At 43.2% G+C, this 25,968-nt stretch overlaps 1 protein-coding gene across 2 annotated transcripts in view; it reads right to left on the reverse strand.

Annotated features, from left to right (window-relative positions):
* Positions 1-2,019: 2,019 nt before the first annotated feature.
* Positions 2,020-25,968, reverse strand: part of GFOD2 (Gfo/Idh/MocA-like oxidoreductase domain containing 2) — a 35,797-nt gene continuing 11,848 nt past the window's right edge. The window contains exons 2-3 of one of the 2 annotated variants that reach the window (XM_036897802.2): positions 11,438-11,783; positions 2,020-3,581 (exon numbers count right to left, since the gene is read on the reverse strand). In XM_036897802.2, coding sequence (XP_036753697.2) covers positions 2,683-3,581; positions 11,438-11,696 — 1,158 coding nt within the window. In that variant the 5' untranslated portion in view covers positions 11,697-11,783 and the 3' untranslated portion in view covers positions 2,020-2,682. The remainder of the gene's footprint in view (positions 3,582-11,437; positions 11,784-25,968) is intronic. The other variant, XM_036897803.2, reaches the window with a different exon arrangement.

Here is a 25,968-nt window from a genome sequence, read left to right on the forward strand (position 1 = left end):
TCCTCTAGGAGTCACTTGGATGCTCATGAGCCTAGATTTGGTTCAGGGTTGGAAAGTAAACAACAGGTATTTTCGAAGTTCTCTCCTGGTTGCTGTAACAGAGGAAAAGCTAACTGCATGTTCACTAGCTTGGAAAAACTACTTGCTTTGACCTGTGGACATTCCTGAGATTTGAAAAAACACATCCTGGGCGGTGATGCTGCCCTCCTCCAGGTGGGGGCGCTGCAGGACAAGCCTGGAACCAGTTGCAGGCTCAGCCCTCTGGGGACCAGACCCTGCTGGTTTCCTGGACCACAAACAAATGGGCCACTTCAAGGTACATCTCTCTACGATAAACCCAAGAGATATACGAGGGTAAAGGTGTGTGAGGGCCATGGACGTAGGCTCTGGGGAGTGCCAACAGAGGACCTGGGACCCCCATAAAAGTATTTCTGCACCAAACCTACTGCAATCTGCCCCAAGACTTCTGGGAATACATCTTTGTAAACGGGGGGTTTGCTGCAGAGCCCTATAAAATCTAAGCAGTGCTATTGTGGGTCAACAACATGGCCTTTCTTAAGTAGGAGTATCTGAGTCAGGGACAATGGATGCATGTGCTTTTTCTGGTCAATCCCCAAATTTAGGAGGGATCTCAATATCCTACTAACAGGAGGACTGACCTGGAGCTGAGCAGATTGTCCCCTGGAGGAAGGGGCAGCTTCTCCTTCTACTCTGATCACTAGAGTCCTACCTGGTGGTGCTCCTGCAGGCCACCTCCTAGTTCAGACCAGACTGGGATCTTGCTGCAGAGGAGGCAGTAACCCGGATGGGGACAGGGACATGTGCGGGGAGGAGCAATGCCTGGGTACTCAGAGTGTGAGGATCTGCAAGTGCTGGGGAGAATAGTTCAGGGTCAGATTCTGTAGTCAGACGACCATGACTAGGCTCCTGGCTCTGCCATTTGAAAGATAGAAGGCAATAACTTTGCCCTCTCTGCCTCAGTTTTCCGATCTGAGTAAGACTGAGACTATGAAGAGTGCCCCGCAGAATGGTTTGGATATTAAATAAAATGATATACATGAAGTGTCTGTCCTGGATGGGACAGCACATAACAAGGACACTCCACTGGCCACTGTTACTTTTATCTCACTGTTTCAAACCGGGAAGTACAGGAAAACAGGCCTGGTGACTTCTCTAAGGAGTGCCAGCAGGAAGAGGGGGACCTCCCTGAGCCTTTCTTTTTCTGTCAAGGAGCCCAGGGCAGGGCAGAGGGAAGGCTAGAGAAGGGAAAAGAGTTTGGTTCGGGCTACTCCTGGCAGACTGGCAGAGGAAACAAAGGGGTGCATGTGTCCTTCCTCCCCCAACCTTGCTTCTGACTGACACGGTTAAAAGGCTATCCCTGTATAGAACACAGTTAATAAAAGCATGGCTGGTTGACTATCTGGATCAGGAAGCATTTAGCCACACCCACTCCAAGGAGCAGTGCATGGAGCCTTCCTCCTAAAATTCATCCCTGTTCCGTCTCCCTGGGTCCACTCCTCCCCTCCCCTCTCCCAGGGCTCCCCTGGAACCAACTCCATGGCTTCCTGACCTCCTGCCCAGGGAGGCCCCAAATTCTCCCACTACCTCCCAGAAACAGCAGGCCCGACGGGCCCTCAGCAGGAAGCTTTGAGTCCTGTTCTCTGAGGAGACTGCTTTGGAGGGTCCCTGGGATTTGGCCACAAGGTAATAGGCTGGGAGATGGGGCAGGCAGTGGTGGCAGTCTGTGTAGCCCACTGGACAGTGATGGCCTCAGAGCAGATCAGAGCAGCTATGAAGCCAGGAGTAAAGAGAAAAATCACAGTGACTGTAAATGGGGTATGTGGTGGGGACTTGATGATGAGGGGAGTCTAGTAACCATAATGTTGCTCATGTAATTGTAGATTAATGATACCAAAATAAAAAAAGAGAGAGAGAAAAATCAACAATCTACAGCAATAAACCAACCTTTCATTATTAAAGAAACCCAACCTACCAAACAACCAACCCACAACCACATGCCATAGTGTCACTTTCTGATTTATTAATGAACATTTATCAGATATCCAGAGCTCTCCCTTGTCGCGTCTCTGCCAAATCAGGAGCCCTTTGCCCTAGGGTCAACAGCCCCTGAGAGCTCACCTCCTAAAGAAGCTCTCCTCCCTGTCAGGGAAGGGGCAGCCTGGAAGCCAGAAGGGCTTGGGTGCGTGGGAGGGAGGGCAGGTGCATATCCCTGAGGGATGACTTGCTATCCTCACCATTCCTGAGATGCCTTAGCCCAAGGAGGACATGGAAACAAGGCTTCTTGTCGTGTCTCCTCAGGCCTGAGAAGTCAGCCAAGCTGGCTCCTTGCTGTGCTTTCTATCCAGTTAGGACCCCAAGTCAAGCTTTTGCTGGCCCTGCTCACCAGCGGCACTATGCAGGCCTGGTGGCAGCTCTGCCCTGAGCACACTGTGCCAGCCCTCTCAGCCATGGCAACAGGAGTATCACCACCCTGCAAATCTGAATAGATAGCGCTGGAGGGAGCGTTTTCTGGGGACCACCTTTGGCTGCACCCTGCCAAAATGGACACATTAAATGAATGACACTATCTGTGCTGTAGCCATGCCCTCTTGTCATGGCTCCCTGGTCCCTCCCCGGCCTCTTTGCTCCCTTTGCTCCAAGGCAGGGAGCCCTCAGGAAGGCTCACAGGTTATTCCGCTGCAGTGCCTCACACAGATTCTGGTTGGGGTCAGGTTCCTCTGTCAGCACCTCCACAGCCTCCCACTCCCCAGATCTGCTTGACCTTTTGATAGCGTCCACCACGCTCTGCATGTACAGCCCATCCTCGAACGAGGCGGCCATGGAGACTGGGCTGTGGTCCCACGTGCGGCGGTCCCCCTGCCCCTGGAAGGACTGGCGCAAGGCCTGCACCATGTAGACCATGCCCTTCAGATAGAGCAGTGGGACATCCTGGGGCCCCTGCTCAGGCAGCCCAGCACCCACAGCCAGCGAGTCCCTCAGGAGCAGTTCCTCTTGTGTGGCAGAGTTCTTCTGCCCATAAAGGTCAGCTCCCCGGGCAACAAGACGTCCCGCAGAGCCCACCACCATGACTTCATGCACAAAGGAACCTGGCATGTTGAAATTGAGTGTTACTGTGCTGCACACACCCCCACCCATGAGCATCTGGAAGAAACAGAAGTCATCACTGGTGACGTGCCGGATGCCATGGATGGCTGCATTCTGCCTCACGAAGGTCTTGAGTAGCCCATGTACCTTCTCGGCTTTCCGGCCAGTCAGGTGGGTCAGCAAGTCCACAATATAGGTGCCCATGGTGTGAAGGCCCCCACCACCCATGAGCTCATCACAGATCCAGCCATAGTTGGGGCTGAGCAGGCTGCCCGAATAGATGCGGGCATCACAGATCATCACTGCGCCCACGTAGTGCTCCGCAATCAGCTGCTTCATACGCACAAAGGCAGGCAGGAAGCGCAGCACATTCCCCACCAGGCTCATCAGCTGTGGGTAGTAGCGGGAGGCTGTCACCATCCTGAAGGCATCCACCGAGGTTGCTGCCTTCTCACAAACCACATTCTTCCCAATACCTGAGAATAAAATACAACAGGAAATCTCAAAGTCCCAAGGGGCTTACACTGGAGGGAAAACCTCATTCCTGCAAGGCAGATGGACGCAGGAAGGCCTCCTATAAGACCGGAGGGTGGCCTGGGACGGGGAAAGGTGACTCAGCTTGGATGACAATGGAACCCACTGACTGGGACTGGAAAAAAGAGTTATGGGCTGGAGAGAGAAGTTTAAGCTCTTAAGGGAAAATGAAAGGAACAGAGGCAGAAGGCACAAACCAGTAGTGGGAATAAAGAGAGGGGGTGCAATGGTTAATTTTATGTACCAGCATGGCCAGGCTATTGGTGTCCATCAAATATCAGTCTAGACATTGTTAAGAAGGTATTTTTTAAATGCAATTGACATTTACACCAGTAGTCTTTGAATAGAACAGATTGCCCCCTACAATGTGAGTGGGCCTCATTAATCAGTTGAAGGCCTTAAGAAAAAAGACTGAGGTTCCCTGAAGAGGAAGGAATTCTGCCTCCAGACTCAAGCCTGCAAATCAACTCTTGCTGGGATTTTCATCCTGTTGTCTTGTCCTGTAGATTTCAGATTTGTCAACTCCTACAATCCCCTGAGCTGATTTCTTATAAACAAGTCTCTATCTCCCTCTCTGCACCCTATTGGTTCTGTTTCTTTAGAGAACACTGTCTAACATAGGTGGGCTGGAAAGATGGCCGTGCTTCTTGCACATATCAATGTACCTTTATGCATTTATTAGATCACCAGCTTGAGGCAAGAGGATCTATATTCTAAGGAATGGGCTTTGCACTCTCAGATGCAATTGCAGAAAGGGTGCTAAGATTCTCTGCCGACTCTTCTTTGAAAACACTGATCCAACAAGTTAGTGTAGTCAAAATGCCGGAAAATGCTTGGCTCCGTCCTTTCTGCCCTCATGTACACTGCACGCTGGAGCACATTCTGAGTACACCAGAGCTGGAATGCACTTACAGAGCAAAACAAAGCTAGACAAAGACCGGAAGAGTTCCAGGGGACTGAGTAGCTTCCATATGAGGAAAAAGAAATGAGTCCTTACCATGAGTTTTAAGGTGAAGGCTCATGAGGGTCTCAGCAGCCACAAGACACCAACACCTGGGGTACTCCTGTGAGCTTGGGGTAGTTCAAGTAGAAGGAAGTCCTATGCTAATGCCTTCCATAGAAAACCTAAATGCCCAAGAAGTGGTATGGGCTAGACACACACACAAGTTTATGGGTGACAGCAAGCTAGGGAAGGGTAAGATATCCAGTCATTCCATCATTCATTCTACAGACATATGGGTGACTCAAACTCCATTACCCCAATTCTCCCAAGAAGTTATGGGCTTCTTGAGAAAACAACTCAAGTAGAAACACAGAGTACTCTTCCCTGTAGGTGGCAGGGTCAGGGAAAGCTTCACAGGGGAGTGACACTGGGGTTATCTTAAAGGGAACATTTGTTCCAGGGAGCATAGGAGGAAAGGGCATCCAGACAGAGAGAACTGCGAGTGCAAAGGCACCAAGGTGGGAAACGGCCAAGAGCTGGGATCTTAAAGTCCTAGGCACATACCAGGAAATGGGCTGGAGGGGTTACACAGGGCCTATAAACAATGGAGGAAATTGGATAGGGGTAGTATCACTCACAAAGACACTCAAGGTGGAGGGGTAAATTTGGGAGTGTAATCCAAAACCTGGCTCTTGATATTCCCCTTCCAAGTCTACCCCATCTCAGTAAATGGCAACACCATTCTCCCACTTTCTCAAACCAGAATCACTGGGGTTACCTCGCACATCTCACTTTCAATCACTGGTAAGTCCTGTTGGCTTAGCATTCAAACTACATCCAGAACCAAACCAATACTCTAACTGTATCTAACCACTGCCTGCCACCTTCCTCATCCAAGTCACCACTGCTGCTTTTGCCTGGATTATTACAACAGTAATTTAACTTGTCTCTCTCAGACTCTTACCATTAGCAGCCAGGGTAATTCTGTTGAAACTTAAAATGGATCAGATCATATCTCTGCTCTGCATAAAACCCTCTGATGGCTTATCTCATTCAGAATAAAAGCCAAGTCCTTACAGTGGCCTACTCATAAGGCCATACACGGTCTGTGTATACCTCCAAACTTGATCTCTTCGCCTACTATGCTCCCTCTCCTGCTCATTCTGTTCTAGCCACTGAATTTGAAATGGGGGCTACTGTGCATAAAGCTCTTGTGGTTGGGGAGAGGCAACAATCACTAAACAGAAAAGGCCTGTCGTGCAGGGTCAGGCCTCATCAGTGTGGTCAGGACACAACATCTTGGGCTAGACTATCTTGTGTGCTTACTCTCTGCTTGAAGACCAAACTGAACAGTGTGTGCATTTAGGCTTCTCCTGCAAAGCCATCCAGGCTCTCCCCTCTCACACGCCACAGGCACTTCCTGGTTGAGGGGCACCCTCCAAGCCTGGATGTCCCTATTCTGGGGTGACCACGTCAAGATCGTGCCTTCTCTTTGTTAATTACCCTGGTGTTTATTCCCTTAGTCTCCTGAAAGTTTTCCAAGTGTTTTCAGATGGGGCAATGGTTGGGACACAGATAAATTCTGGTGGCCCACCACAGGGTGAAGCTTTCTTTGATGGACTCAGAGTCCATACACACTAGGCTCTGGAAAGGTAACTCAGCTGCCACATGGCAGCAAAAACAATAACCATAGGAAACAAATTGCAACAAAAAAATTAAGAAAACTTGATGTCCCACACAATGGACAGGCCCCAGGACAGCTGTCTGTCCAGGAAGGGCCACTTAGTGGTGCTGAACTCAAGCTCTGGAGCCAGACATCAAATCATGGTTCTCTCACTTCATTGCTGCATTGACTTGAGAAATTTCAAACCGGGCTTTGGTTTACCACATTGTAAAATGGAAGTCATATTCACTTTGCAGGGTAGAAGAGATGGCTAAGTCAAACTAGGCAGTATATGCAAAGTGCCCGACCCAGCAAAGCTCTGTCTATGGTACATTTTATAACCGTGGGAGAGACCCCGCAGACATCATAAATACAAAGAAACTTTTTTTTTGTATTTATAAAATACAAAATATAAAATATATATAAAAATTTTTTTGTATGTACAAAAAAGGCCCCTTGTAATTTAGATCCTAAGACTCATATAGAAGCTACATTTTCCAGGTCAATAATTTTGATGTTCAGTGTTTTAAATTTTTGATTAAAAATAAGTTTTGAAATTAATATGAGCACTGATGATTTCCATAAACATATGTACCATTTATCAGACCTCTCATAGAATTAGGCCCAGCCTAGACCTTTGAAAGTTCAGATCCTGACAAAACCACAGAAGATAATTTGGGTCAATCCTTCCATGCTCCCTTCACTTCTTAGTCCCCCCCTGCCACTCTGACCCTCAAAAACCCCACAGAGCACTTGCCTTGAAAGACATGTTTATTTAAGTTTATCTAGCTTTCCTGCTAGGAAGTCAAAGGAGAGATTAGAGAAGCTGAGAACTGCTGTCTGTCTCTGGGGAATGGGGAAAGCATCGACGCTGAGTGCTTATTAGCTCAGATTTGCTGCAGCGTGCACAAATTCCAAGCTGCAAGCCTCTCTCTAGCTCATATTCCCCAGATGGCCCAGGAATGAAGTGCCCATGAGCAGCAGAGGCCCTGAGAAGGTGCCCCAGACCACCTCTTCCCTAGTAACACACCACAGGTTCACAGTCCTGGGACCACGACACCCTTGTTCCCCTATCTAGAGGTGTGGGACTGGATAAATTATTTCAAACAGAAGGATAGACAAACAGTCATGGAAGAGCACCATTTTTATGTTTTGGTTTTTTGTACAAAAAAGGTCCTGTTACTAGAAAAGTAAGTTTGAAAGCCACCAGGCAGAATCACTCTTGCCCAGAGCCCCCTCCACTCTTTCCTGGGTCACACCAGCTCACTGGAATTGCACAGGTGCAGTCTGCAAATGCCTTCATTCAGCCAGCATTGACAGGCCCTGTGCCACACTGGGGAGGCCACAGCGGGAATGATCTCTACCTTCAGAGAACGTACAGTTTAGTGGTGGAGATGGCCATTAATCAAATTAAATACATACATGTAGAACTGCACTTGTGATAAATGCAATGAAGATGATATAAATGGTAATATGAGAGCAAACAGCAGGGACCTGACCTGGACTGGGGATAAGAGAAGGTGTCCCAAGTGACTGGTGTTTGGGGGTTTAAATTATTTGGGTCAGATGTTGGAACAGATTTCTTGTTATCTCAAGAGCACATAGGGAAAAGGTTAGCAAACTCAGTTTTGTCTAACAGCACACCAGTGCCAAGAACAGGGCATCAAAACCTATCTTTTAGTTACAGATTTTAGAAAACATTCAACCATGGCAAAGACGTTGGGGGGCACTCTGCACATTAAAATACATTTTCCTGAAGTACTTCTAAACTGAGAAATAAAATATATTGGGTCCCTCCCTCTCCTTTAAGGAATTCATGGGAAAGCTTTAAGGATGACATCTGAGGTGAAAGAAGATGAAAAAAAAAATGGTCAGAGAAAAGTAGAAAATGCTACAGAAAGAGCTGTGATATGAAAGGTAAGTCTGACAGTGAAATTTAGGAAAAGCTAATACAAATAAGGGCCAGAAACAATCTTTATGGCCTCAGAAGTGAGGTAAAAATATAATGATCTAATAAGCTGAGAAAAATGCAATATTGTCTATAGTACTAAGACTTAGATATAACCTTAATGATCTAGGCCTCATTTCTTTCACTGAAAATGAAGCTGTTGGATTAGATCAGTGGTTCTCAGTCCTTAGTGTGCATGAGAATCACCTGGAAGGTTTGTTCAAATACAGATTGCATCCCCAGAGATTGAGAAGGTCTGGGGTAGGGCCTGAGAATTTGGATTCATAACAGGTCCCCAGCTGATGCTGAGGCTGATGGTCCAGGGACCGCACTCCAAGAGCCACTTGATGCTCTCTCCACTAAGACTTAGATATAACCTTAACAATCTGGGCCTGACACTTCTGATTTTATGCCTGTGAATGCCAGAAGAAAATACAGTACTACTGACCAGCATGAAAGGTTTCAAGAGAAAAACTCTGTCACCTATGTCCTTATAGCTGCAAATCTGTATCAGGCTCTATGGCTTACCTTTCGTAATGCTTAGCATGGCACAGTGCAAGGCTCCTTAACCAAATCGAGGCTTCCGATTACTGCAATAAACTTCTCATGGGTTCAAGATCTGAAGAGCTGAACTAAAATTAAGAGTATTTCAACAGCCTTGGAGCTAAGCAATTATGTCTTTTTCCCAGTTTCTAAAAAGATTGAGGATCTAAAGCTTACATCCTTACAAAAATATACTCTTAATGCATATATATAGATTCACATATGGGAATACAAAGAGTTAGGTGGAATGGCAGGGAGGATCTTTTGGGATATTGACTCTGAGAACTTTCAAATATGTTGCATTTTTGCAACTAGCAATGAGTGTCTCTGTCCTCTTCTCCATCTAAGCAGTGCACAAGCATCAGACACTTTCAGAGTTTTATAGGTGGAAAAAATGGGTCCTGCTTTCAAGGCATTCACTTAAACATGGTCCACCAAAGTATAGAAAAGTTTTTCACATCTGAGGTGACTCAGAATGCTTAGTTCAATTTTTAGGCTACACTTTCAACCCACTGAACATTTACCTAATAAATATCCAGGGAAGAATCCTACTATTTATTTTTAAACAAATCTCTTCCATGTGGGACAACAGGAAAGCCTGGCTTTCCCTTGTAATATGATGCCAATGTCTTTTTTGGTCAGCACTCGAAGGCAGTCATATTATCAGGCTGGCAAAGCCGACAGGGCAGGAATGGATACCCCCATTTCACAGGGGTTCAGGGAGGTTGAGTTGGCCAGAAACAGGACCAGAAGTGGGGTTTGATGTGATGGTCAGTTTGCTGCTCTGCCTACAAACAGTCTGTGCAATTGATACCCAGTCCTTTGGGAAAACTGGAGGAGTTCTCCTGGCCATTTTCACATCTGCTGAAGTCAAGTCAGAATCTTTCTTACTAGAAAAAAGTAAAAGCACACAGGAGTGAACTTCATGGTAATAACTTGCTCAGTGACTCCTCTGGGGCTTGACTAGTTAGTCCTGAGGGCAGGTCAAACTGACACAGGCTCTTCCAGATCCACCTACTTGGCCCTGGGATTGTGTACCTGCAAGGACAGGCCAAGGACCCTCATTCACCCCCTCCTCCTCCTGACAGCAGGGATGCAGAGAAAAGACTGATGGTCCTGCTTCACCGGGTGCTGGGACACAAGATCCCAGAAGCCTCTGGTCATCCTTGTCCTTCCTGTTTATATTAAATAGCTCAAAGTCAGTGTTTCCTGTACCAGGAACAGCAGGCTTGTGGTCAGAGAATCCAGGGGTTTCCTCTTTCTTCCTATATGCTTGGTAATGGTCTTTCTGGGGACCATAAAATTCAAGATTGAGAGCTTCTAGAACCTTGTCTTTGGACACACTTGGTCTCACCAACCTGAATTAATGCCACAAGGAATAGCAATAGGTCAAGTGACCATGGTAGACTGATTCCCCTTGAACCAGCTTTCTGTTAAAGTATTAGCACATGTCTAATTCTAAACTCAATCTGGAGCCATTATCTGTCCTACTAAGAAGCTAGTGGCCAACGAATTGCTCCAATGTCACACGTCCTTAGAGAGCTCTCTGGAAAAGACAAACCATCTACAATTTTTGGCTGAAATTTACATATTGCAAACCAACAACCAGAAAGATTCATGTTCTTGCTCACTTCAATGAACATTTATCCTTACCAATTCACTGGCCCAGAAGTGACAGACATTCTTTTTTCAGAAAAAGGGAGAGACAAATACCAGAGCCCTAAACCCTCCAGCACCATGACAGTAATCAGCCTATGGCATACCAGTTCCTGAACGCAGCAATCTCTGACTGCATCAGAGAGGAACTTGGTTCCTATCACCTTACATAAAACAATTACTCTGTTAACTAAATATATGCCACCTGAATAATTACTTAAGACTTTTCTCATTTACCTTGTAATGTGTTATTTCTAGTCTCTTCAATAGGACTGTGAGATCTGAAGGCAGGGAGGACTCTGATCGAAACTGCTTTGAATGTCCAGAATGACATCAAGACAGTGCCTGGCACATGGGTGGCATTAAAAACAATGGCTGGATGAATGTTTACTGCTTGTTTTCCTATTAAATTAGATTCTGATTTATATTAAACAAAATAGAAGAATCTGCCTAGAGCTGACAGGAAAGAGAAGCCCAACAGGAGCTGCAGAACTTCTCCATAAACCTAGCGCGTCAGAGAGCCTTCCTGTCTTCTGGTCCCAAGGGATTGCAAAGTTTGGCAGGAAGGGTGTGTGCTCAATCCAGTCAAGGACTGACAAAACATGGGAAATAGCAGCCTTGCTACACACCCTCTTCTCCTTTCAGTGGTGCTGTATGCCACAGAAATGGAAGAACAAATGCACTAATTACAACCAATTTCCGACTTCAGAGAGACAAACTTCACAATGCCTGAAATGTAATAAGCTCTAGACCTTGTGATAGGCCAACTCCTAAGGCATTTGCTTAATTTTTGCTTAAGGGTTTACTTATGGAAGGTGGGAAAGGCTGTGGCTTTCCTGGCCCCTGCAGCATTCCTTCCCACAGCTGTGAGACTCCCCCAAATGCCCTCCTTTAGCCCTGCTCCAGGGAGGAGTGCTGTCCTAGAGTACTACCACCTTGCAGACCCATGCTCAAGGACCACCCAGGACCACAGGAAAGCGGTGACCCTCAAAGGCCCTCCAGAGGGAGACACAGTCTGCTTGTACTATGGCCTGGCAGTCCGTACCTAGAGCCTTCACAGATATTTGCCGGGTGAGTGGAGGGGGGATGTTGATGCACACCAGATCCACGTCTTGATGCAGCAAGATGTCATCGGTCCGGCTAGTGTAGAAGGTGATGTTCATCTCCTCAGCAAGCTGCTTTGCCTCCTCCTCAGTCTTCCCCCACAGGGCTTCCACGGTGAACCCTTCTGCCCTCAGCAGTGGGACCAGAACCCGGGCAGAGCTGCCGGTCCCAAATACACCCACTCCTGGGAGCATCTTCATGCTGGCTCCTCTGTTCACCAGCTCATCTCCTCACAAGAGCCTCCAGTATGAATACGACCTTCCCATAGTCCTGGTCAGACATGGTCCCTGGAACAGCAAGCATTACACTGGCTATTAGTGGAGGGCACACCAAATGAGGCTCCTTTCTGGGCTTATTCGGAAGCAACAACTTCTTGGCCACAAAAGCACAAATTAAATACTACTCCAAACAGAAAGGCTGCAGAAGCTTTTCCTGTGGAGACTTAAGGATATTAGCAATGCCCATCTGCAGGAAAGAGGAAAAGTGAAAAATGAGTAAAAACCTGGGTTCACATCCCTGTTCCGTTACTTAATTTTCTGTGTGACTCTGGCTAAATCACTTAACCTCCGGAACCTTAACTATAAAAGTTCCATGCTTCTATGATACTATATTACAGAAAGAAAAAGAAGAGAGGGAAACAAAAACTAGTAAAAGATGAAGGAGAACTATTTAGGTGCTATACAGATTATAATTTTAAAAACTGTGGTAACAACCATAAGAAAATGTTCATTAGAAACAAAAATTACCAAAAGACTTTTTTTCAATAACTGGCAACAGCAAGGATGTTTAAAATGATTTTTTTGGTATAAAGATATTCACTCCAACACCGACTATGACAGTGAAACGATCTAGGTGTCCAGTGAAACAATCTAGATGTCCAATTAGCAGTAATGGGTTAAATAACACTGTGGAGTAACTGAAAATCATGGGTCAGAAGGCCCTCAATGACCTGAAAAACACTGTCATATTCTCCTTAAAAAGGGGGAAATAAACAATATGTGAATGATGTCAATTAAAAAAAAAAGTACAAAAGTATATGTGGATGAGAACATTCAAGGACATCTGTATCTATAATCATGTTCCACACATAACAGTAGATGGACCAGAATACATCTGAATTTAATAATCACTACTTGGGTTGATGGGATTATGGATGATTCTTGTTTTTTGGATCTTTGCCAAATTTTCCACAATAAATGATGTGTTACTGTGGAGTTTTTCCTTTTGATCACAAGGGTGATAAAATGAAATAAAGAACAAAACCAAACCAAAGTCCGCTTGGACACCAAGATGAGATTTAGGTGTGCTCAGGGTATCAGGTGTCTCCATACAGCACCCCCTCAGCTAAACCAGTGATCCTCAACCTGTGTATTAGGGTCACAGGTTGAGCCCAGACCCTCTGCATCAGACTGTGGGGATGAGGTTGTAGCACCTTATTTTATCTTTTTGTGGTAAAATATACATAAAATTAACCACCTTAACCATGTTTAAGTTTACAGTCCAGTGGTTAAGTACACTCATATTGTTGTGCAACCATCACCACCATCCACCTCAAAACTCTTCATCTTGCAAAACCGAAACTCTGTGCTCATTCAACACTAACTCATTCTAACCCTCCCCGCAGTCCCTGGTAATCAACATTCTGTTGTCTGTCTCTGTGAATCTGACTTCTCTAGGTACTTCACATAAGTGGAATTATACAGTATTTGTCTTTTTGTGACTGGCTTATTTCACTCAGTATGTCCTGAAGGTTCATTGTGTTGTAGCACATGTTGCAGGATTTCCTCCCTTTTTAAGGCTGACTAATATTCCACAGTGTGTGTACATCACATTTTGCTTATCCATTCATTATCCATGGACACTTGGGTTGCTTCCATGTTTTAGCTACTGTGAATAATCCTGCTATGAACAAGAGGGCACAAATATCTCTTTGAGACCCTGCTTCCAATTCTTTTGGGCATATACTCCAAAGTGGAATTGCCAGATCACATGGTAAATCTGTTTTTTTTTTAGGAACCACCATACCATCTTCCACAGGGGTTGTACCACTTTAAATAATAATTTTGGAAACACCTGACAGTACCTTAGTCTACCAATTATCTTATAAAAATTGGAGTATTTCTGATTTTGGTCACCACAAATCACCTTTTTGAAAACATTTTATCAAAATGTATGACTTCACCATTCTTCTTTAGTCCATGTAAAATTGCTTTGCTTGCATCTCTTCACAGATCAGAGTCTACCCATCTGTCAGTTTAATAGAGACATGGCATTCCTTCTGTAAATGCATTCCCCAACTGTGAGTGCCTCCAGATCTGACATCCTTCTACCTTTCTGGTCATTTCTGAGGGCCACTTTCGGGCTCCCCTGCTCTTATTCTTGAGCTCCTTCAATGCTAAGGTTCTTGAAGTTCTATCACAGGCAATCTCTTTTCCCTTGTTCCACATCCTTTTTTTACTACTCATATCCAAGGTTTTAATTACAATCCTGGTGACTGCTAAATCTGCAGCACAAGCCCAACTTTCTCTTTAGAGCTCCACACCCTATATATTCCTGAAAATATATTGATGTTCTACAAGCTCCATAAAACCCACAGGGCCCAAATCTGAACAGAAGCAGTAAAATGAGATGGTGCGAGCACGTAAAGTGAAGTGAAGGCATCAGAGATATATGGGTTCAAGTTCTGGCTTCACCAACTTCTTAGCTGAATGCAAACTTTCTCATGGGTAAAACAGGTCTAATACTATATAGCTCTCAGGATCTTTTGAAGATTAAATGAGGTCCTGTTATAAGTGCCTAGCAAAGTGTCTATAGCCAGCATTTAATACTTATCAAAAACTTCCCTTCAAATGCTTGCTTCTTAAATTCTTTGTCTCATGGAATGTCACCATCATCAATTCAGTGCCTCAACCCAGAAAGCTGGCCAGCACCCCCAACTTCTTGATTCCCTTACCTATACAGGTAATTCCTGATCAAGATACTACCTCTTAAATCCACCTCTTTGCCATCTTTCTGCCACTGCCCTAGTCTAGCCATGAGTACCATTCACCTGGATGACTGCAACAACCTTCTATTTGATCTCTCTGGTATCTATCTTTTTCTTCGTTCATCCATTCCTCGCACTGCAGAAAGACCTTTCTCTGAAATGAAAATGGTATTACATCACTCCCTTCTTTTTTGAATGCTTCAGTGACTTCTCATTGGACTTAGTATGAGGGCCAGATTCTTTATTATGACTTGCAAGGTCCTGCATGATCCAGAAATCATAGGTCTAGCTTTGTGCAGGGTCACTTTCAAGGATTATCTCCAAAAGAGATGAGCTTCAGAACACATACTCAGATAACCCAGTAAGAAGAATGCTCTGTGAAACTATTAACTATAAACCAGTTAAAAACTGGGGAGACAGTTACTCAAAATGACAAGACTGGCTGCAGAGCAACTGATGATAAATGGTTTTCTTTCTGGGAGAACAGTAGAGAACAATTGTTTATTGAGACCCTTTTAGATCTTAATATAATATCTCACAAAAACTTGTATATGAATGTTCATAGGAGAATTATTCATAATAGCCAAAAAGTGAAAACAAACCCAAATGTCCCAAATGTCCATTAACTACTGAATGGGTAAACAAAATGTGATATGTCCATTAAATACTGTATTATTCAGCCACAAAAAGCAATGAAATATTTATACAAGCTATATAACATGGATGAACCTTGAAAACATTAAGTATAGTGAAAGAAGCTTATCACAGAAGGTCATATATTGTATGACTCCATTTATATATAATGTTCAGAAATAGGCAAATATAAGGAGACAGAAAGTAATGGTAGGGTGTAGAAGGAGAGAGGAATTGAGAGGCATAGGAGCCCAACTTTACTCTTCTACATGTGGTTATTCATTTCTAGTACCATTTGTTGAAGAGACTATTCTTTTCCTCAGAATGACCTTGGTGCCCTTGTTGAAAATCAATTTGTCATAAATGTACAGGTTTAGTGATGGACTCTCAATTTTATTACCTTGATCTATGTCTATCCTAATGCCAGTACCACCCTGTCTTGATTATTTTAAGTTTTATAGTAAATTCTGAAATCAGTAAGTGTGAGTCTTTCAACTTTATTCTTTTTCAATATTGTTTTGGCTATTCTGGGTCCTTTGCATTTTCCTATGAATTTTTAGGACCAGTTTGTCAAACTGGGTTTTTGACAGTTTGCTTTGAATCTGTAGTTCAATTTGAGGAATACTGTTGTCTTAATAATATTAAATATTCTGATCCATGAACATGGGATGCCTTTCCATTTATTTAGGCCTTAATTTCTTTCAACAATGTTTTATAGTTTTCAGAGTATAAGTTACACATTTTTTTGTTAAATTTATTTCTAAATGTTTTGTTTGATGCTACTAAAAAAAGAATTGTTTTCTTAATTTCATTTTCAGATCCAGCACCTTTTTTGCTTCTACTGTAGATACAGGTGTATTGTGCAAAGTACATGTCTATGTTAGGGGTTGGTTTGCCAGTACAGCATCCTGAAGGACACCTGTGCCTTTGTGAACTACTGAAATAAGCATGACTCTGGCTGCCTCTAACTCTAGGCCCCTGTCAGCTTTCTGCCTCCTCCTGTTTCTACTCTGGGGCTGTGGAGCTTGGCTTGCACCCTGCACTCTACCATTGGGTTTTATCTTAACCATCTTTCTTCCTGATGATGAATAATGTCTGTGGCCTCCCAGCCACCCCTCTTTCCTCTTTGCTGATAATTCTGCCCTTAGAGACTTCCCTTGTAATCAGAAAGCAGGCCAGTCCCATAGTATCTTCTATATTGTCATGTCCTGGGTTCCCTTCAGCTATGTTGGTGGCTTTCTGCATTCACAGGTTGTTGTTGTGACTTGCAGGTCATGGATAGTCCGGGAGCTGCAGAAGGTCAAACCTGTAGCCCTAGACAAGTAAGATTCTGCTTAAGTGTTGTGGGTCATCAACTACCAACAGCTAGAAGGGAAGGGGAGTGAGACACAGCCACCCTACATGAGGATGTCCATGTCCTCTCTAAATTCATGCCCAGGGCACACTTCCTCCTCACTCACACCTCATTCCTTCACGTTCTAATTGTATTTGGGTGTATGTTTGCATTGGTGGCTTAAAATAACAAGAATGGATTAGAAGAAATTTTAACAACCTCTGTTTTACTAACATGGACTCAAAGGGCAGTTTCATCAGCACCCATAATGGGGCATCAGCTGGCCTCTGAGGAAGCCAGATGGCACGAAGCTAGGCAGGCTTGATGACTCGGTATTTCCTGCTCAAGCAAGCAGAGCTGGTTTTCCTCATTTATTTCAGTGACTACCCTTTCCTCACCCCTAGAATTTCCCTACTCCTTGTCCCTAACATTCTTGTACATACCTTTCACATGCCTCTAAAAATCTCCACAACCCAACCCTGTTTAGTTCACATGTATTCCAATTACCACATGTTGGTCAGGAATGAAGGGTGGGAAGCCGTTGACAGGACTGGCTGTACATACTTTGACAAGGCTACAGGTTATGATGAAGGTAGCACAGAGGTTAAGTGGCATGGAATCTGCAGCCACCTTGTCTGACCTTAAATCCTGGCTCCATCACTTACCAGCGAGGTAAACTTAGGTAAGTTTCTTAATCATTCCATGTCTGTTTTCCTCATCTGTAAAATGGGGAAAACTGTATCTACCTATAGGTGAGTTACAGATTAAATTAGTTAATATTTGTAAATCATTTAAAACAGGGTCTGGTCCATAGTAAGTCACTGCATAGGTCATTTTTCAAAAGATTTCTACCACTGACTTTAAACACAAGATCCTGTTTTAAAGCCATGTGAGAACATGAAGATAATACTGTGAGCTAATATGCAATGAGTACAGTAGGCCGGATACTGTTTAGTGTAATATATAATAGTAAATCTCTCTACATCCATACAACTCTGTTTTAACAGATAAAGAAAGAGAAGCTCAGAGAGACAAGATTACTTTTCCAGGGTTCCACAGCTGGCTGTGTACGACAGACCTGCACAACCAGTTGTGAAACCTTGGGCAGGTTACTTAGCTTCTCTGAGCCCCTATAAAAACAGAGACTTGTATGTATGTGTAAGACAACTTTTCTGTCATCCTTAGTGATGAGTGTGAGCCAGGAAAATTCATTCTGCTTTCTGCCTTGACAACTGCTTGCCCCAGGTCTACCACTCAAACCAGTATTGATCTGTTCACATGTCATGCCTTTATTGAGAATCTAGCATGGACGCTGTGGGAGATAAAAAGATGAAAAGACAGTCCAAATTTATTGGGCAACAAGTCAGAAAGGCAAGTAGTAGCCAGAGCTGGTGGCATTAAGTGCTCATCTAAGGAGTTTGGACTTCGATAGGAGGGTGTGCCTGATATTCCTGGTCTGCCCTACCTGATCCCCTCTCTGCCCTGCTGTTTCTCAGGAGTCAGAAGGCCAATCTCTAAGGATTACATCACCTGGGGTCCAGGCCTTCTGGCTTCCATCTGGTCCAGCCAGAAGGGAACACTAGGAGGAGATAAGAGAGCATGAAGCGAGAGAGATAGATGGATTTATTTATTCTCTGTCCTCTCTCCCTACCAGGATGTAGTTCTGGCAGGTGCTGAGTTCCTGGGCCAAACTCACAGTGCCTCTCCCATAGCCATAGCTTTTGCTGGGTTATGGTAGCAACCCCGACCCCTGTCACTTTCTCCATTGTGCCTAGGGTGGTAACACTCATTACCAGCTATAGCCAGTCCAGTACTCCACCATCCCCTGTAGGTTCCCTTTACTGCTTTCACCATTGTAAACAATCTCTTCAGTAAAGGTTTTTCAATTAACTCTTTCAGTGTGCTAGCTGTTTCTTGCCTGGACCCTGAATAATACAGTAAGCAATGACAACCATTGAATTTGTATTCGATATTAAGTGGAATAGATTTAGGTGACACTAGACACAAAGAATCAGCTAAGATATCAAGTAATACATACAGAGGGTTTTTATTGAGGCAATGAAATGGAGCAGACAGCTATGGAAAGGATTAGGGATCAGGAGGGAAAAGGGAGGAGAGCCAAAAATGACCCTGGACTACAGACCAGCATCCTTTGTGAGCACTGACACAAAATCCTTAACAAAACATCAGCAAACTGAATCCAGCAATGTGTTAAAAGGACAACACATTATGACTAAGAGGGTTTAATCCCAGGAATGTAAGGCTGGTTCAACATTCTAAAATCAATTACTGTGATTCACCATATCAATCATAATTAGGGTATTAGACTGCATTAATTAAAAATGCAAATTAAAACTGATTTAATACAACCACACACCTATCAGACTGTCTGAAATTCAGAAAACCTGATACTAGCTAGATATCAAATAATAGCAAGGCTATAAACTGTTCATTGGAGAAAAATGAAAAATAGTACAGCCACTATGGAAAACAGTTTGTCATCTTATGAAGTTAAATATACACTTATTGTATAACCTAACAGTCCCACTTCTAGATATTAACTTATCTACAAACTTAAGTACACACAATAATCTGTATGTCAATGTTTACTTTCTAATGTCTAATAATGGCTTAATTGCAATTGTTGAAACTTGGAGCCATCACAAATGTCCTTCAACTGGTGAATGGATAAACAGTAATATATCAAGATAATGGAATACCACTCAGCAACAAAAAAAGAACAGATCACGGATGCATACAAAGACACAAAACAATCTCAAATGCATTATGCTAGCTGAAAGAAGCCAGACTCAAAAGGCTCCATGCTGTGTGACTCTATTTACATGACATAAGGGAAAAGGCAAACTATTGGGACAGAAAACTGTGTTTGCCAAGGGTTGCAACTGGGGGCATGGGTTAACTACAATAGGCTGTAAGGAATTTGGGGGTGGTGGTGGTAAAGGAACAGTTCTATATCTTGATTATGGTGGTAGTTACATGACTGCATAAATTTGTCAAAACTCATGGAACTGTACACTAAAAAGGGTAATTTTACTGGTATGTAAATTATATTTCAATAAATGTGACCCCCTAGAAAATAACATATAAGTTCGAAGTGACAGAGAAGTTGTAGTGTCACTAAGAGGAACGAGGAACCCAAAGGGCCTGACTGTTGAGAACTGTGTAGAAGCTGGGAGTTGCGGATTCTGTTCTTCTCAGACTGGCTGAAAGTCATCTTCCTTTCTGTAGGAGCCACAGCTTCTGCAAAAGACAGGAGACCCGCTCCCCATCTCAGGGGTGGGCCAAATAAAATCTGACACCTATTTTTGTAAATAAAATTTTACCAGAACAGAGTCCCACCCATTCCTTTATCGATGGCTGCTTTTGTACTAAAATAGCCAACTAGGTGCAACCATGTGGTCAACAAAGCCAAAAATATTTACCATTTGGCCCTTTACCAAAAAGGTCTGCTGACCTCCCTGCCCTATCCCATGGGTTATAAAGTTAGGAACTCTAAGTGACAATGTAGTCATGAAGGTAGCCAGGATTATGATAAAAAGAACACCCTACCTCACTGTATGTGAGGAGTCACAGATTCTGGAAATTCTGGCATTTGTTAGGTAGCTTGAGCAGGGGTCAGACTGCCAGCAGAATGTGCCTTTATTACCACACGCAATGTGCAAAGCCAAACCTTCTATTTTTTATTCTCCCTTGCAAATAAGGAGAATCTACGAAGATAAATATAGGAAAAAGGTACAGTTTGGTAGAGCTTCTGGACACTTTCTTTAAAGGAGGCAATCTCGACTGACAAGTATTCTTTTTTATCCTTTCTCCTTTCTTTCTGCTTGAAATGCAGATTCTAGGGCAGGAGTTGCCACAGTCATCTGACCACTAGGAGGCAACCTAAGGATGAAATACAATTTCTTGCAGATACAGGCACTGAGATGGTGAATCAGGTGTCATCCATGCTCTCAAGGAACTCGATTTCATGGTCAAGACAGGCATATACACACATTTGTTATTTGGTATGGCAAGAACAGCAACAAACACCTGTGTGTGGCACAGAGTACCATTAACAACAGGGGCCATTCAGCAGGAAAGGCTTCCTGGAAATGATAAAACAGGTTCAAGTTAGTCACAAAGACAAGAGGTCACACAACCTTTCCAACACAGCCAATGACAAGGCCCTCCCTCTACTAGTGGCCCACTTCTGTTCTCCTGGGGACATTTTAGTCAGAAAGTTCTTCTGTAGATCTTTTTTGTAGATCACAGAACTTTTTTCCTTAAGTCCTTGGTCTTAATCCTGCATTATGGAACTACCTGTGATGTTTGTAACGAAATGCTCATGTTTCCTCTAAATTTCCTAGGTTGTGGTAGGTTGTCTGTAAAATACCCACAATAATTTCCTTCCTTGTTTTCATGCCAATGGATAGTTATCACCTCCTACGATGACCCTGGGCTTAGCCAGGGCACTTGCTCTCACCAATGAGACATTAGCAACATGACACATGAGGTGTGAAAAGTACCTGCGCATTAAGGCTTGCTCTCTTGCTACTCTTGGAATCTCTAGGACCACCACCATGTGAATGAACCTAGGTCATCCTGCTGGATCATGAGGGACACATGACCACGTGATCTCCACTGCCCCAGCTGACAATAGCCAGCTGCCAGTTACATGAGAGAGACTGTCCCAGGCTATACAGTCCTAGCTGAACTGACCCAGACAAACAAACACAACAACCAGGCACCCAAGACATCCTGATATATCAAATTAACACACTGTAAACCTTAATCTCACACAATGTTATACATCAATTATACCTCAATAAAGCTGGGTGGGGGAAAAAGAATCATGAGAATGAATGTTTGTTTTAAGCTGCTGACTTCTGAGGTTGTTTGATAAACAACCTGAGCAGAAGATAAATGATATGCTCCTAATTCTCTCAGGACTTCCTCATACTCTCTACCCAACTGACCAAGGCTGCTCTAGTTTGCCTACACTCTGGTTTGTCAACATCCCTCTGAAAGGGGCCCAGAAACAAACACAATTATCCTGGGCATACCCTGGCCTTCTTTCTCTGGAGAGTATACTATTTAGCAGCTTGCATTCACTTAAGAATTTAAACAGCCATGTCATCCTGACACATAGCAGTATTTTTCACATGTCCTAATACGTATTCTGTATTTGCACAGTTCATTTAAAAAAATTTTTTAATTGTAGTAAAGCATACATAAAATTTATCACCTTAACCATTTTTAAATGTACAATTTAGTAGCAGCAAGTACATTCACATTGCTGTGCAACCATCACCGCCCATTCACAGAACTTTTTTCCTTGCAAAACTGAAACTCTATACCCATTAAACAATAACTCCCTAATTCCTCCTCCCCTCCAGACCCTGGTAACCACCATGCTACTTCTTCTGTCTCTCAATAAGTGTGACTACTCTAGGTACCTCATGTAAATGGAATCATGTAATACTTGAGCTTTTGTGACTGGCCCTTCTCACTAAGCATAATATCCTCAAGGTTCAGTCATGCATGTTACAGCATGTGTCAGAATTTCCTTCCTTTTTAAGGCTGAATAATATTCTATGGTATGTATATACCACATTTTGCTTATCCATTCATCTGTCCAAGGACTCCTGAATTGCTTCCACACTTCAGCTACTGTGAATAATGCTACTATGAACACAGGTATACAAATCAAGTTTTTATGAATGAAAGTTCAATATTCTTAATTTTTATTAAATGTACTAATTTATTTATTAATTGAAATAAACTCATTATTTTCATTTAGTTTAGTTTGGGCAGTTGATCATCAGCTGAGATCTTTTTGAATATTTATTCACTATCTCTACCAGCTTTCTATCAGCTACAAATCTGATTAGCATGCTATCTTCAAATTCAAGTCAAAATAGCTAACTTTTCTTTGAGTACACACTACGTGCTAAGTGCTTTACAAGGCATCATCTTATTTAACTATTAAAATACCCAGAGGCAGTTGCTATTATTATCTTCCTCTTCAGATGAGGAAACTGAGGTCTCCATCATTTTTGGATTAGGAGTTTCAGCAATTACAATTTCACAGAACTATCCTAGCTCTCATTTCTCCTTTTGCCCAATAGGAGGGGAGGCTACATAAAACGCACAGTTGACATCCACATAAATGTTATTTATATGTGACATTCTTCTGGACCAACCAATTCGGTAAGCGTACCAAAAAAAATGAAATTATTACCAAAGAGACACACACACACATATACACAGAGTCAGAACTGAGGGCACGCATGCGTGTGCATGCACGCACACACACACACACACACTCAGACCTGACCATAATCTCAAGGCCAGCAACCAGCTATTTGTAGCTTGGGTACCTGACATAGAGTTAGTACTTAATAAATGTTTGTTAGATGATGATGTCCTTTACAAATCCATATACCTTTCAGTGTTCTACAGTTTTCTTCCCAAGTGTTCAGAGGTCATTTGTTTGATAAATGTTACAGTGTTTTTCTGAGGAATCATCAGCATCAGGCTGAGTGCTTACAGCTGGTGTTTCTTTTCCCACCTTTTAAACTGGGACAAATGTGTACCGTCCATTTTCTCGCATCTCCCTCTGTTCCACAATGCCTCAAAGTTTTTTGACAGTATGTGGGGATACAGTATGGTCACCTGCTACTTTTCTCAGACTCTTGTGATAAAATTCAAATGGATGAAGGGAACAAACTCATTAAGAACGGGATATTCTACTTTCCCAGCTAAGTCTCCCATAAGAGGAGAAATATAGAAGAGGAATTGAGGACTTAGTTATGTTTTCTCTGTCATATTATCCTTTAAGATTGACTGTAGGCTTTTCCAAGTGTCATTACTTGTTCTGGGATTGTGTCTCCCTGATCTTATTAGAAGCATTCAGCTCTTGAAAACCCTATATATAGATGGAGTCTCAGTAGTTCCATCCAAGCTATTTAAAAATGTATCTATAATAGTTTGCACTGTAACTGTATTTTTTTAAATTAGGAATTACGCTTTCTATCTTTCAGTGCCACGCTTCAAAAGGAGCCATTAGGGATTTCTACAAAGTTACTGTCTTGTAATAATACTGTCTTTACCCTGAAAGCCACACAAGTGCAGTTAGTTGATTTTCAGCCAAAGCATTAAATCAATTTAATGCAGAAAGAAAACTCTTTTAAAAAAATGGTGTTGGAACAATTGGATATCCACATGGCAAACGAAGAACCTTGACCCCTCTTCTCTCACTGTGAATACAAAATTAATTCAAAATGGATCAAAGACCTAAATGTAAAAGCCAGAGCCACAAAGCTTCTAGAAAAACATACCAGAGAATATTTTCAAAACCATGGGGTAGGTACGGATTCCTTGGACAGGAAACAAAAAGCACTAATCCACTGATAAACTAGATTTCAATTTAAGAGAATTTCTGCTCATTAAAAGAGACCACTAAACCTTTTAAAATATATATATATGTACAACATAGATATACTCAATCTCAATCAAGTAAGTTGCCTGCTGTGTATCTAAAACTGACATGGCAGGGTGCATGTTCCTGGGCAAATTGCTTGGCATGTCTGGGCCTCAGCATGTTCCTCACCTCTCTGTGTGGTTGGTTAAGCCCTGCCTATCCCTTGAGGCTGGACCTAGAGCCTCATGATCCTTGGCAGATCAGGGATTCTCTGATGTGGTTGGTCAGTCAGTCCCCTGCATCAGTCCCCTGGGGTGCTTGTTTGAAATGCAGGCCTCTGGACTCCCCACAGACCAAGTGATTCTCAACACCATAAGTTCTGCAGCTTCACATGCTCCCTGGGGGATGCTGAGCACCCAGTAAGAGTGCCTCTGTATTTGGAGAAATCCTGATTCCCTGGGGACTCGGAGCTCATTTCAGCTCCTCCCTGGGCCTGTTTGACTCCCGCCCAGAAGAAAAATGGGTATAAATTCCACCTGCCTGTGATGGTGGGTTCACATTATAAGGGGTCAAATCTGAGCCATCATGGCAGCTTCATGGGAGAAGGCGTGGAACCCTCATTCCTGCATCACTGGCTCTCCCCTCACCTGGCTCAGGTTCTTCATAGCACTCAGCACCACCTGGCAGGACAGTCTGTGTTTGTGAGTTTTATAAGGCAGGTTGTTTTGTTTACAACTATCTTCCCAGCTCCTAGGACAGTTCCTGGTACACAGAGCTGCTCAATAAATGTTTGTTGAATGACAAAAAAAAAAAAAAAAGAGACCACTAAAAAATGAATAGGCAAGTCACAGACTAGGAAAAAATATTGGTCAAACATACATGTAACAAAGGACTTGTATGAAGAAGAATTACTACAAACCAACAATAAAGAAAATTAACTACCAGACCCCAATCACTGAACCACTGTGGAGGACTCAACAGCCTCCCCCCTTGAGCCCCCTTGCTTCCTACATCGCGTTCGCAACCCCGACCCCCACGGCATCCGGTCCCAGCCCATCCCCCTCCTTCTCCCGCCGGCTGGTTCCACGGAGGAAAAGGAACTGTATGGTGTCTGCTATCCAGAACCTCCACTCTTTGACCTCCTTGCTGATGCAAGTTAAGGATGACGATCTGCTTCCTGCTGGCACTGAGGATTGCATGCATGTAAGAATTCAACAGAGAAACCGCCGGAAGACCCTTACTACGGTCCAATGGGTCACTGATGATCACTGTAAAAAGAAACTGGTGAAGGCATTTAAGAAAAAATTTGCCTGCAATGGTACTGTAACAGAGCATCCAGAATATGGAGAAGTAATTCAGCTACCGGGTGACCAGCATAAGAATATACACCAGTTTCTCACAGAGATTGGACTGGCTAAGGACCAGCTTAAGGTTCGTGGGTTTTAAGTGCAATGAACCTTCACTGAAGCTTAAGTGAGGATTTCCTTGCAATGAGTCTAATTTCCCTTCTGTCCCTTGTCAGGAGTTTAGAGACCTCACAGCTTGTAACCATTTGGTGTCTGCTTTTAACTTGGACTAGCATACCTCCTTCATGCAATAAACTGAAAAGAGCAAAAAAAAACCAAATTTTTTAAATGGCAAAAGAATTAATCGTCACTTCACACCAAAGATGGCCAATAAGCACATGAAGAGGTACTCCATATCATTAGTCATCAGGGAAATGCAAATCAAAACTGCATTGAGATACCCACTAGAATGGTAAAAATTAAAAAAGATTGACAAGCCCAAAATTTGAAGAGGATATGGAGCAAAAGGAGCTCTGATACATTGTTGGCGGGAGTGTAAAACAGTACAATCGCTTTAGAAAACTGACAGTTTCTTATAAAGTTAAACATGTATCAACCCGATGACACTGGCAACTCCACTGGTAGATATTTTCTCAAAAAAATGAAAACACTGGTTCACAAAAACACTTATACAATGTTCATAAGCAGCCTTATTTATCATAGCCCCAAACTGAAAACAAATCCAAATGGTCATCAATAGAATGGAAAAACAAATTACAGTGTAGTCACACATACCATAAGTAAAGGAGTA

This window comes from Manis pentadactyla, chromosome 15, assembly GCF_030020395.1.
Source record: "Manis pentadactyla isolate mManPen7 chromosome 15, mManPen7.hap1, whole genome shotgun sequence".
In the NCBI taxonomy this organism is placed as follows: Eukaryota; Metazoa; Chordata; class Mammalia; order Pholidota; family Manidae; genus Manis; species Manis pentadactyla.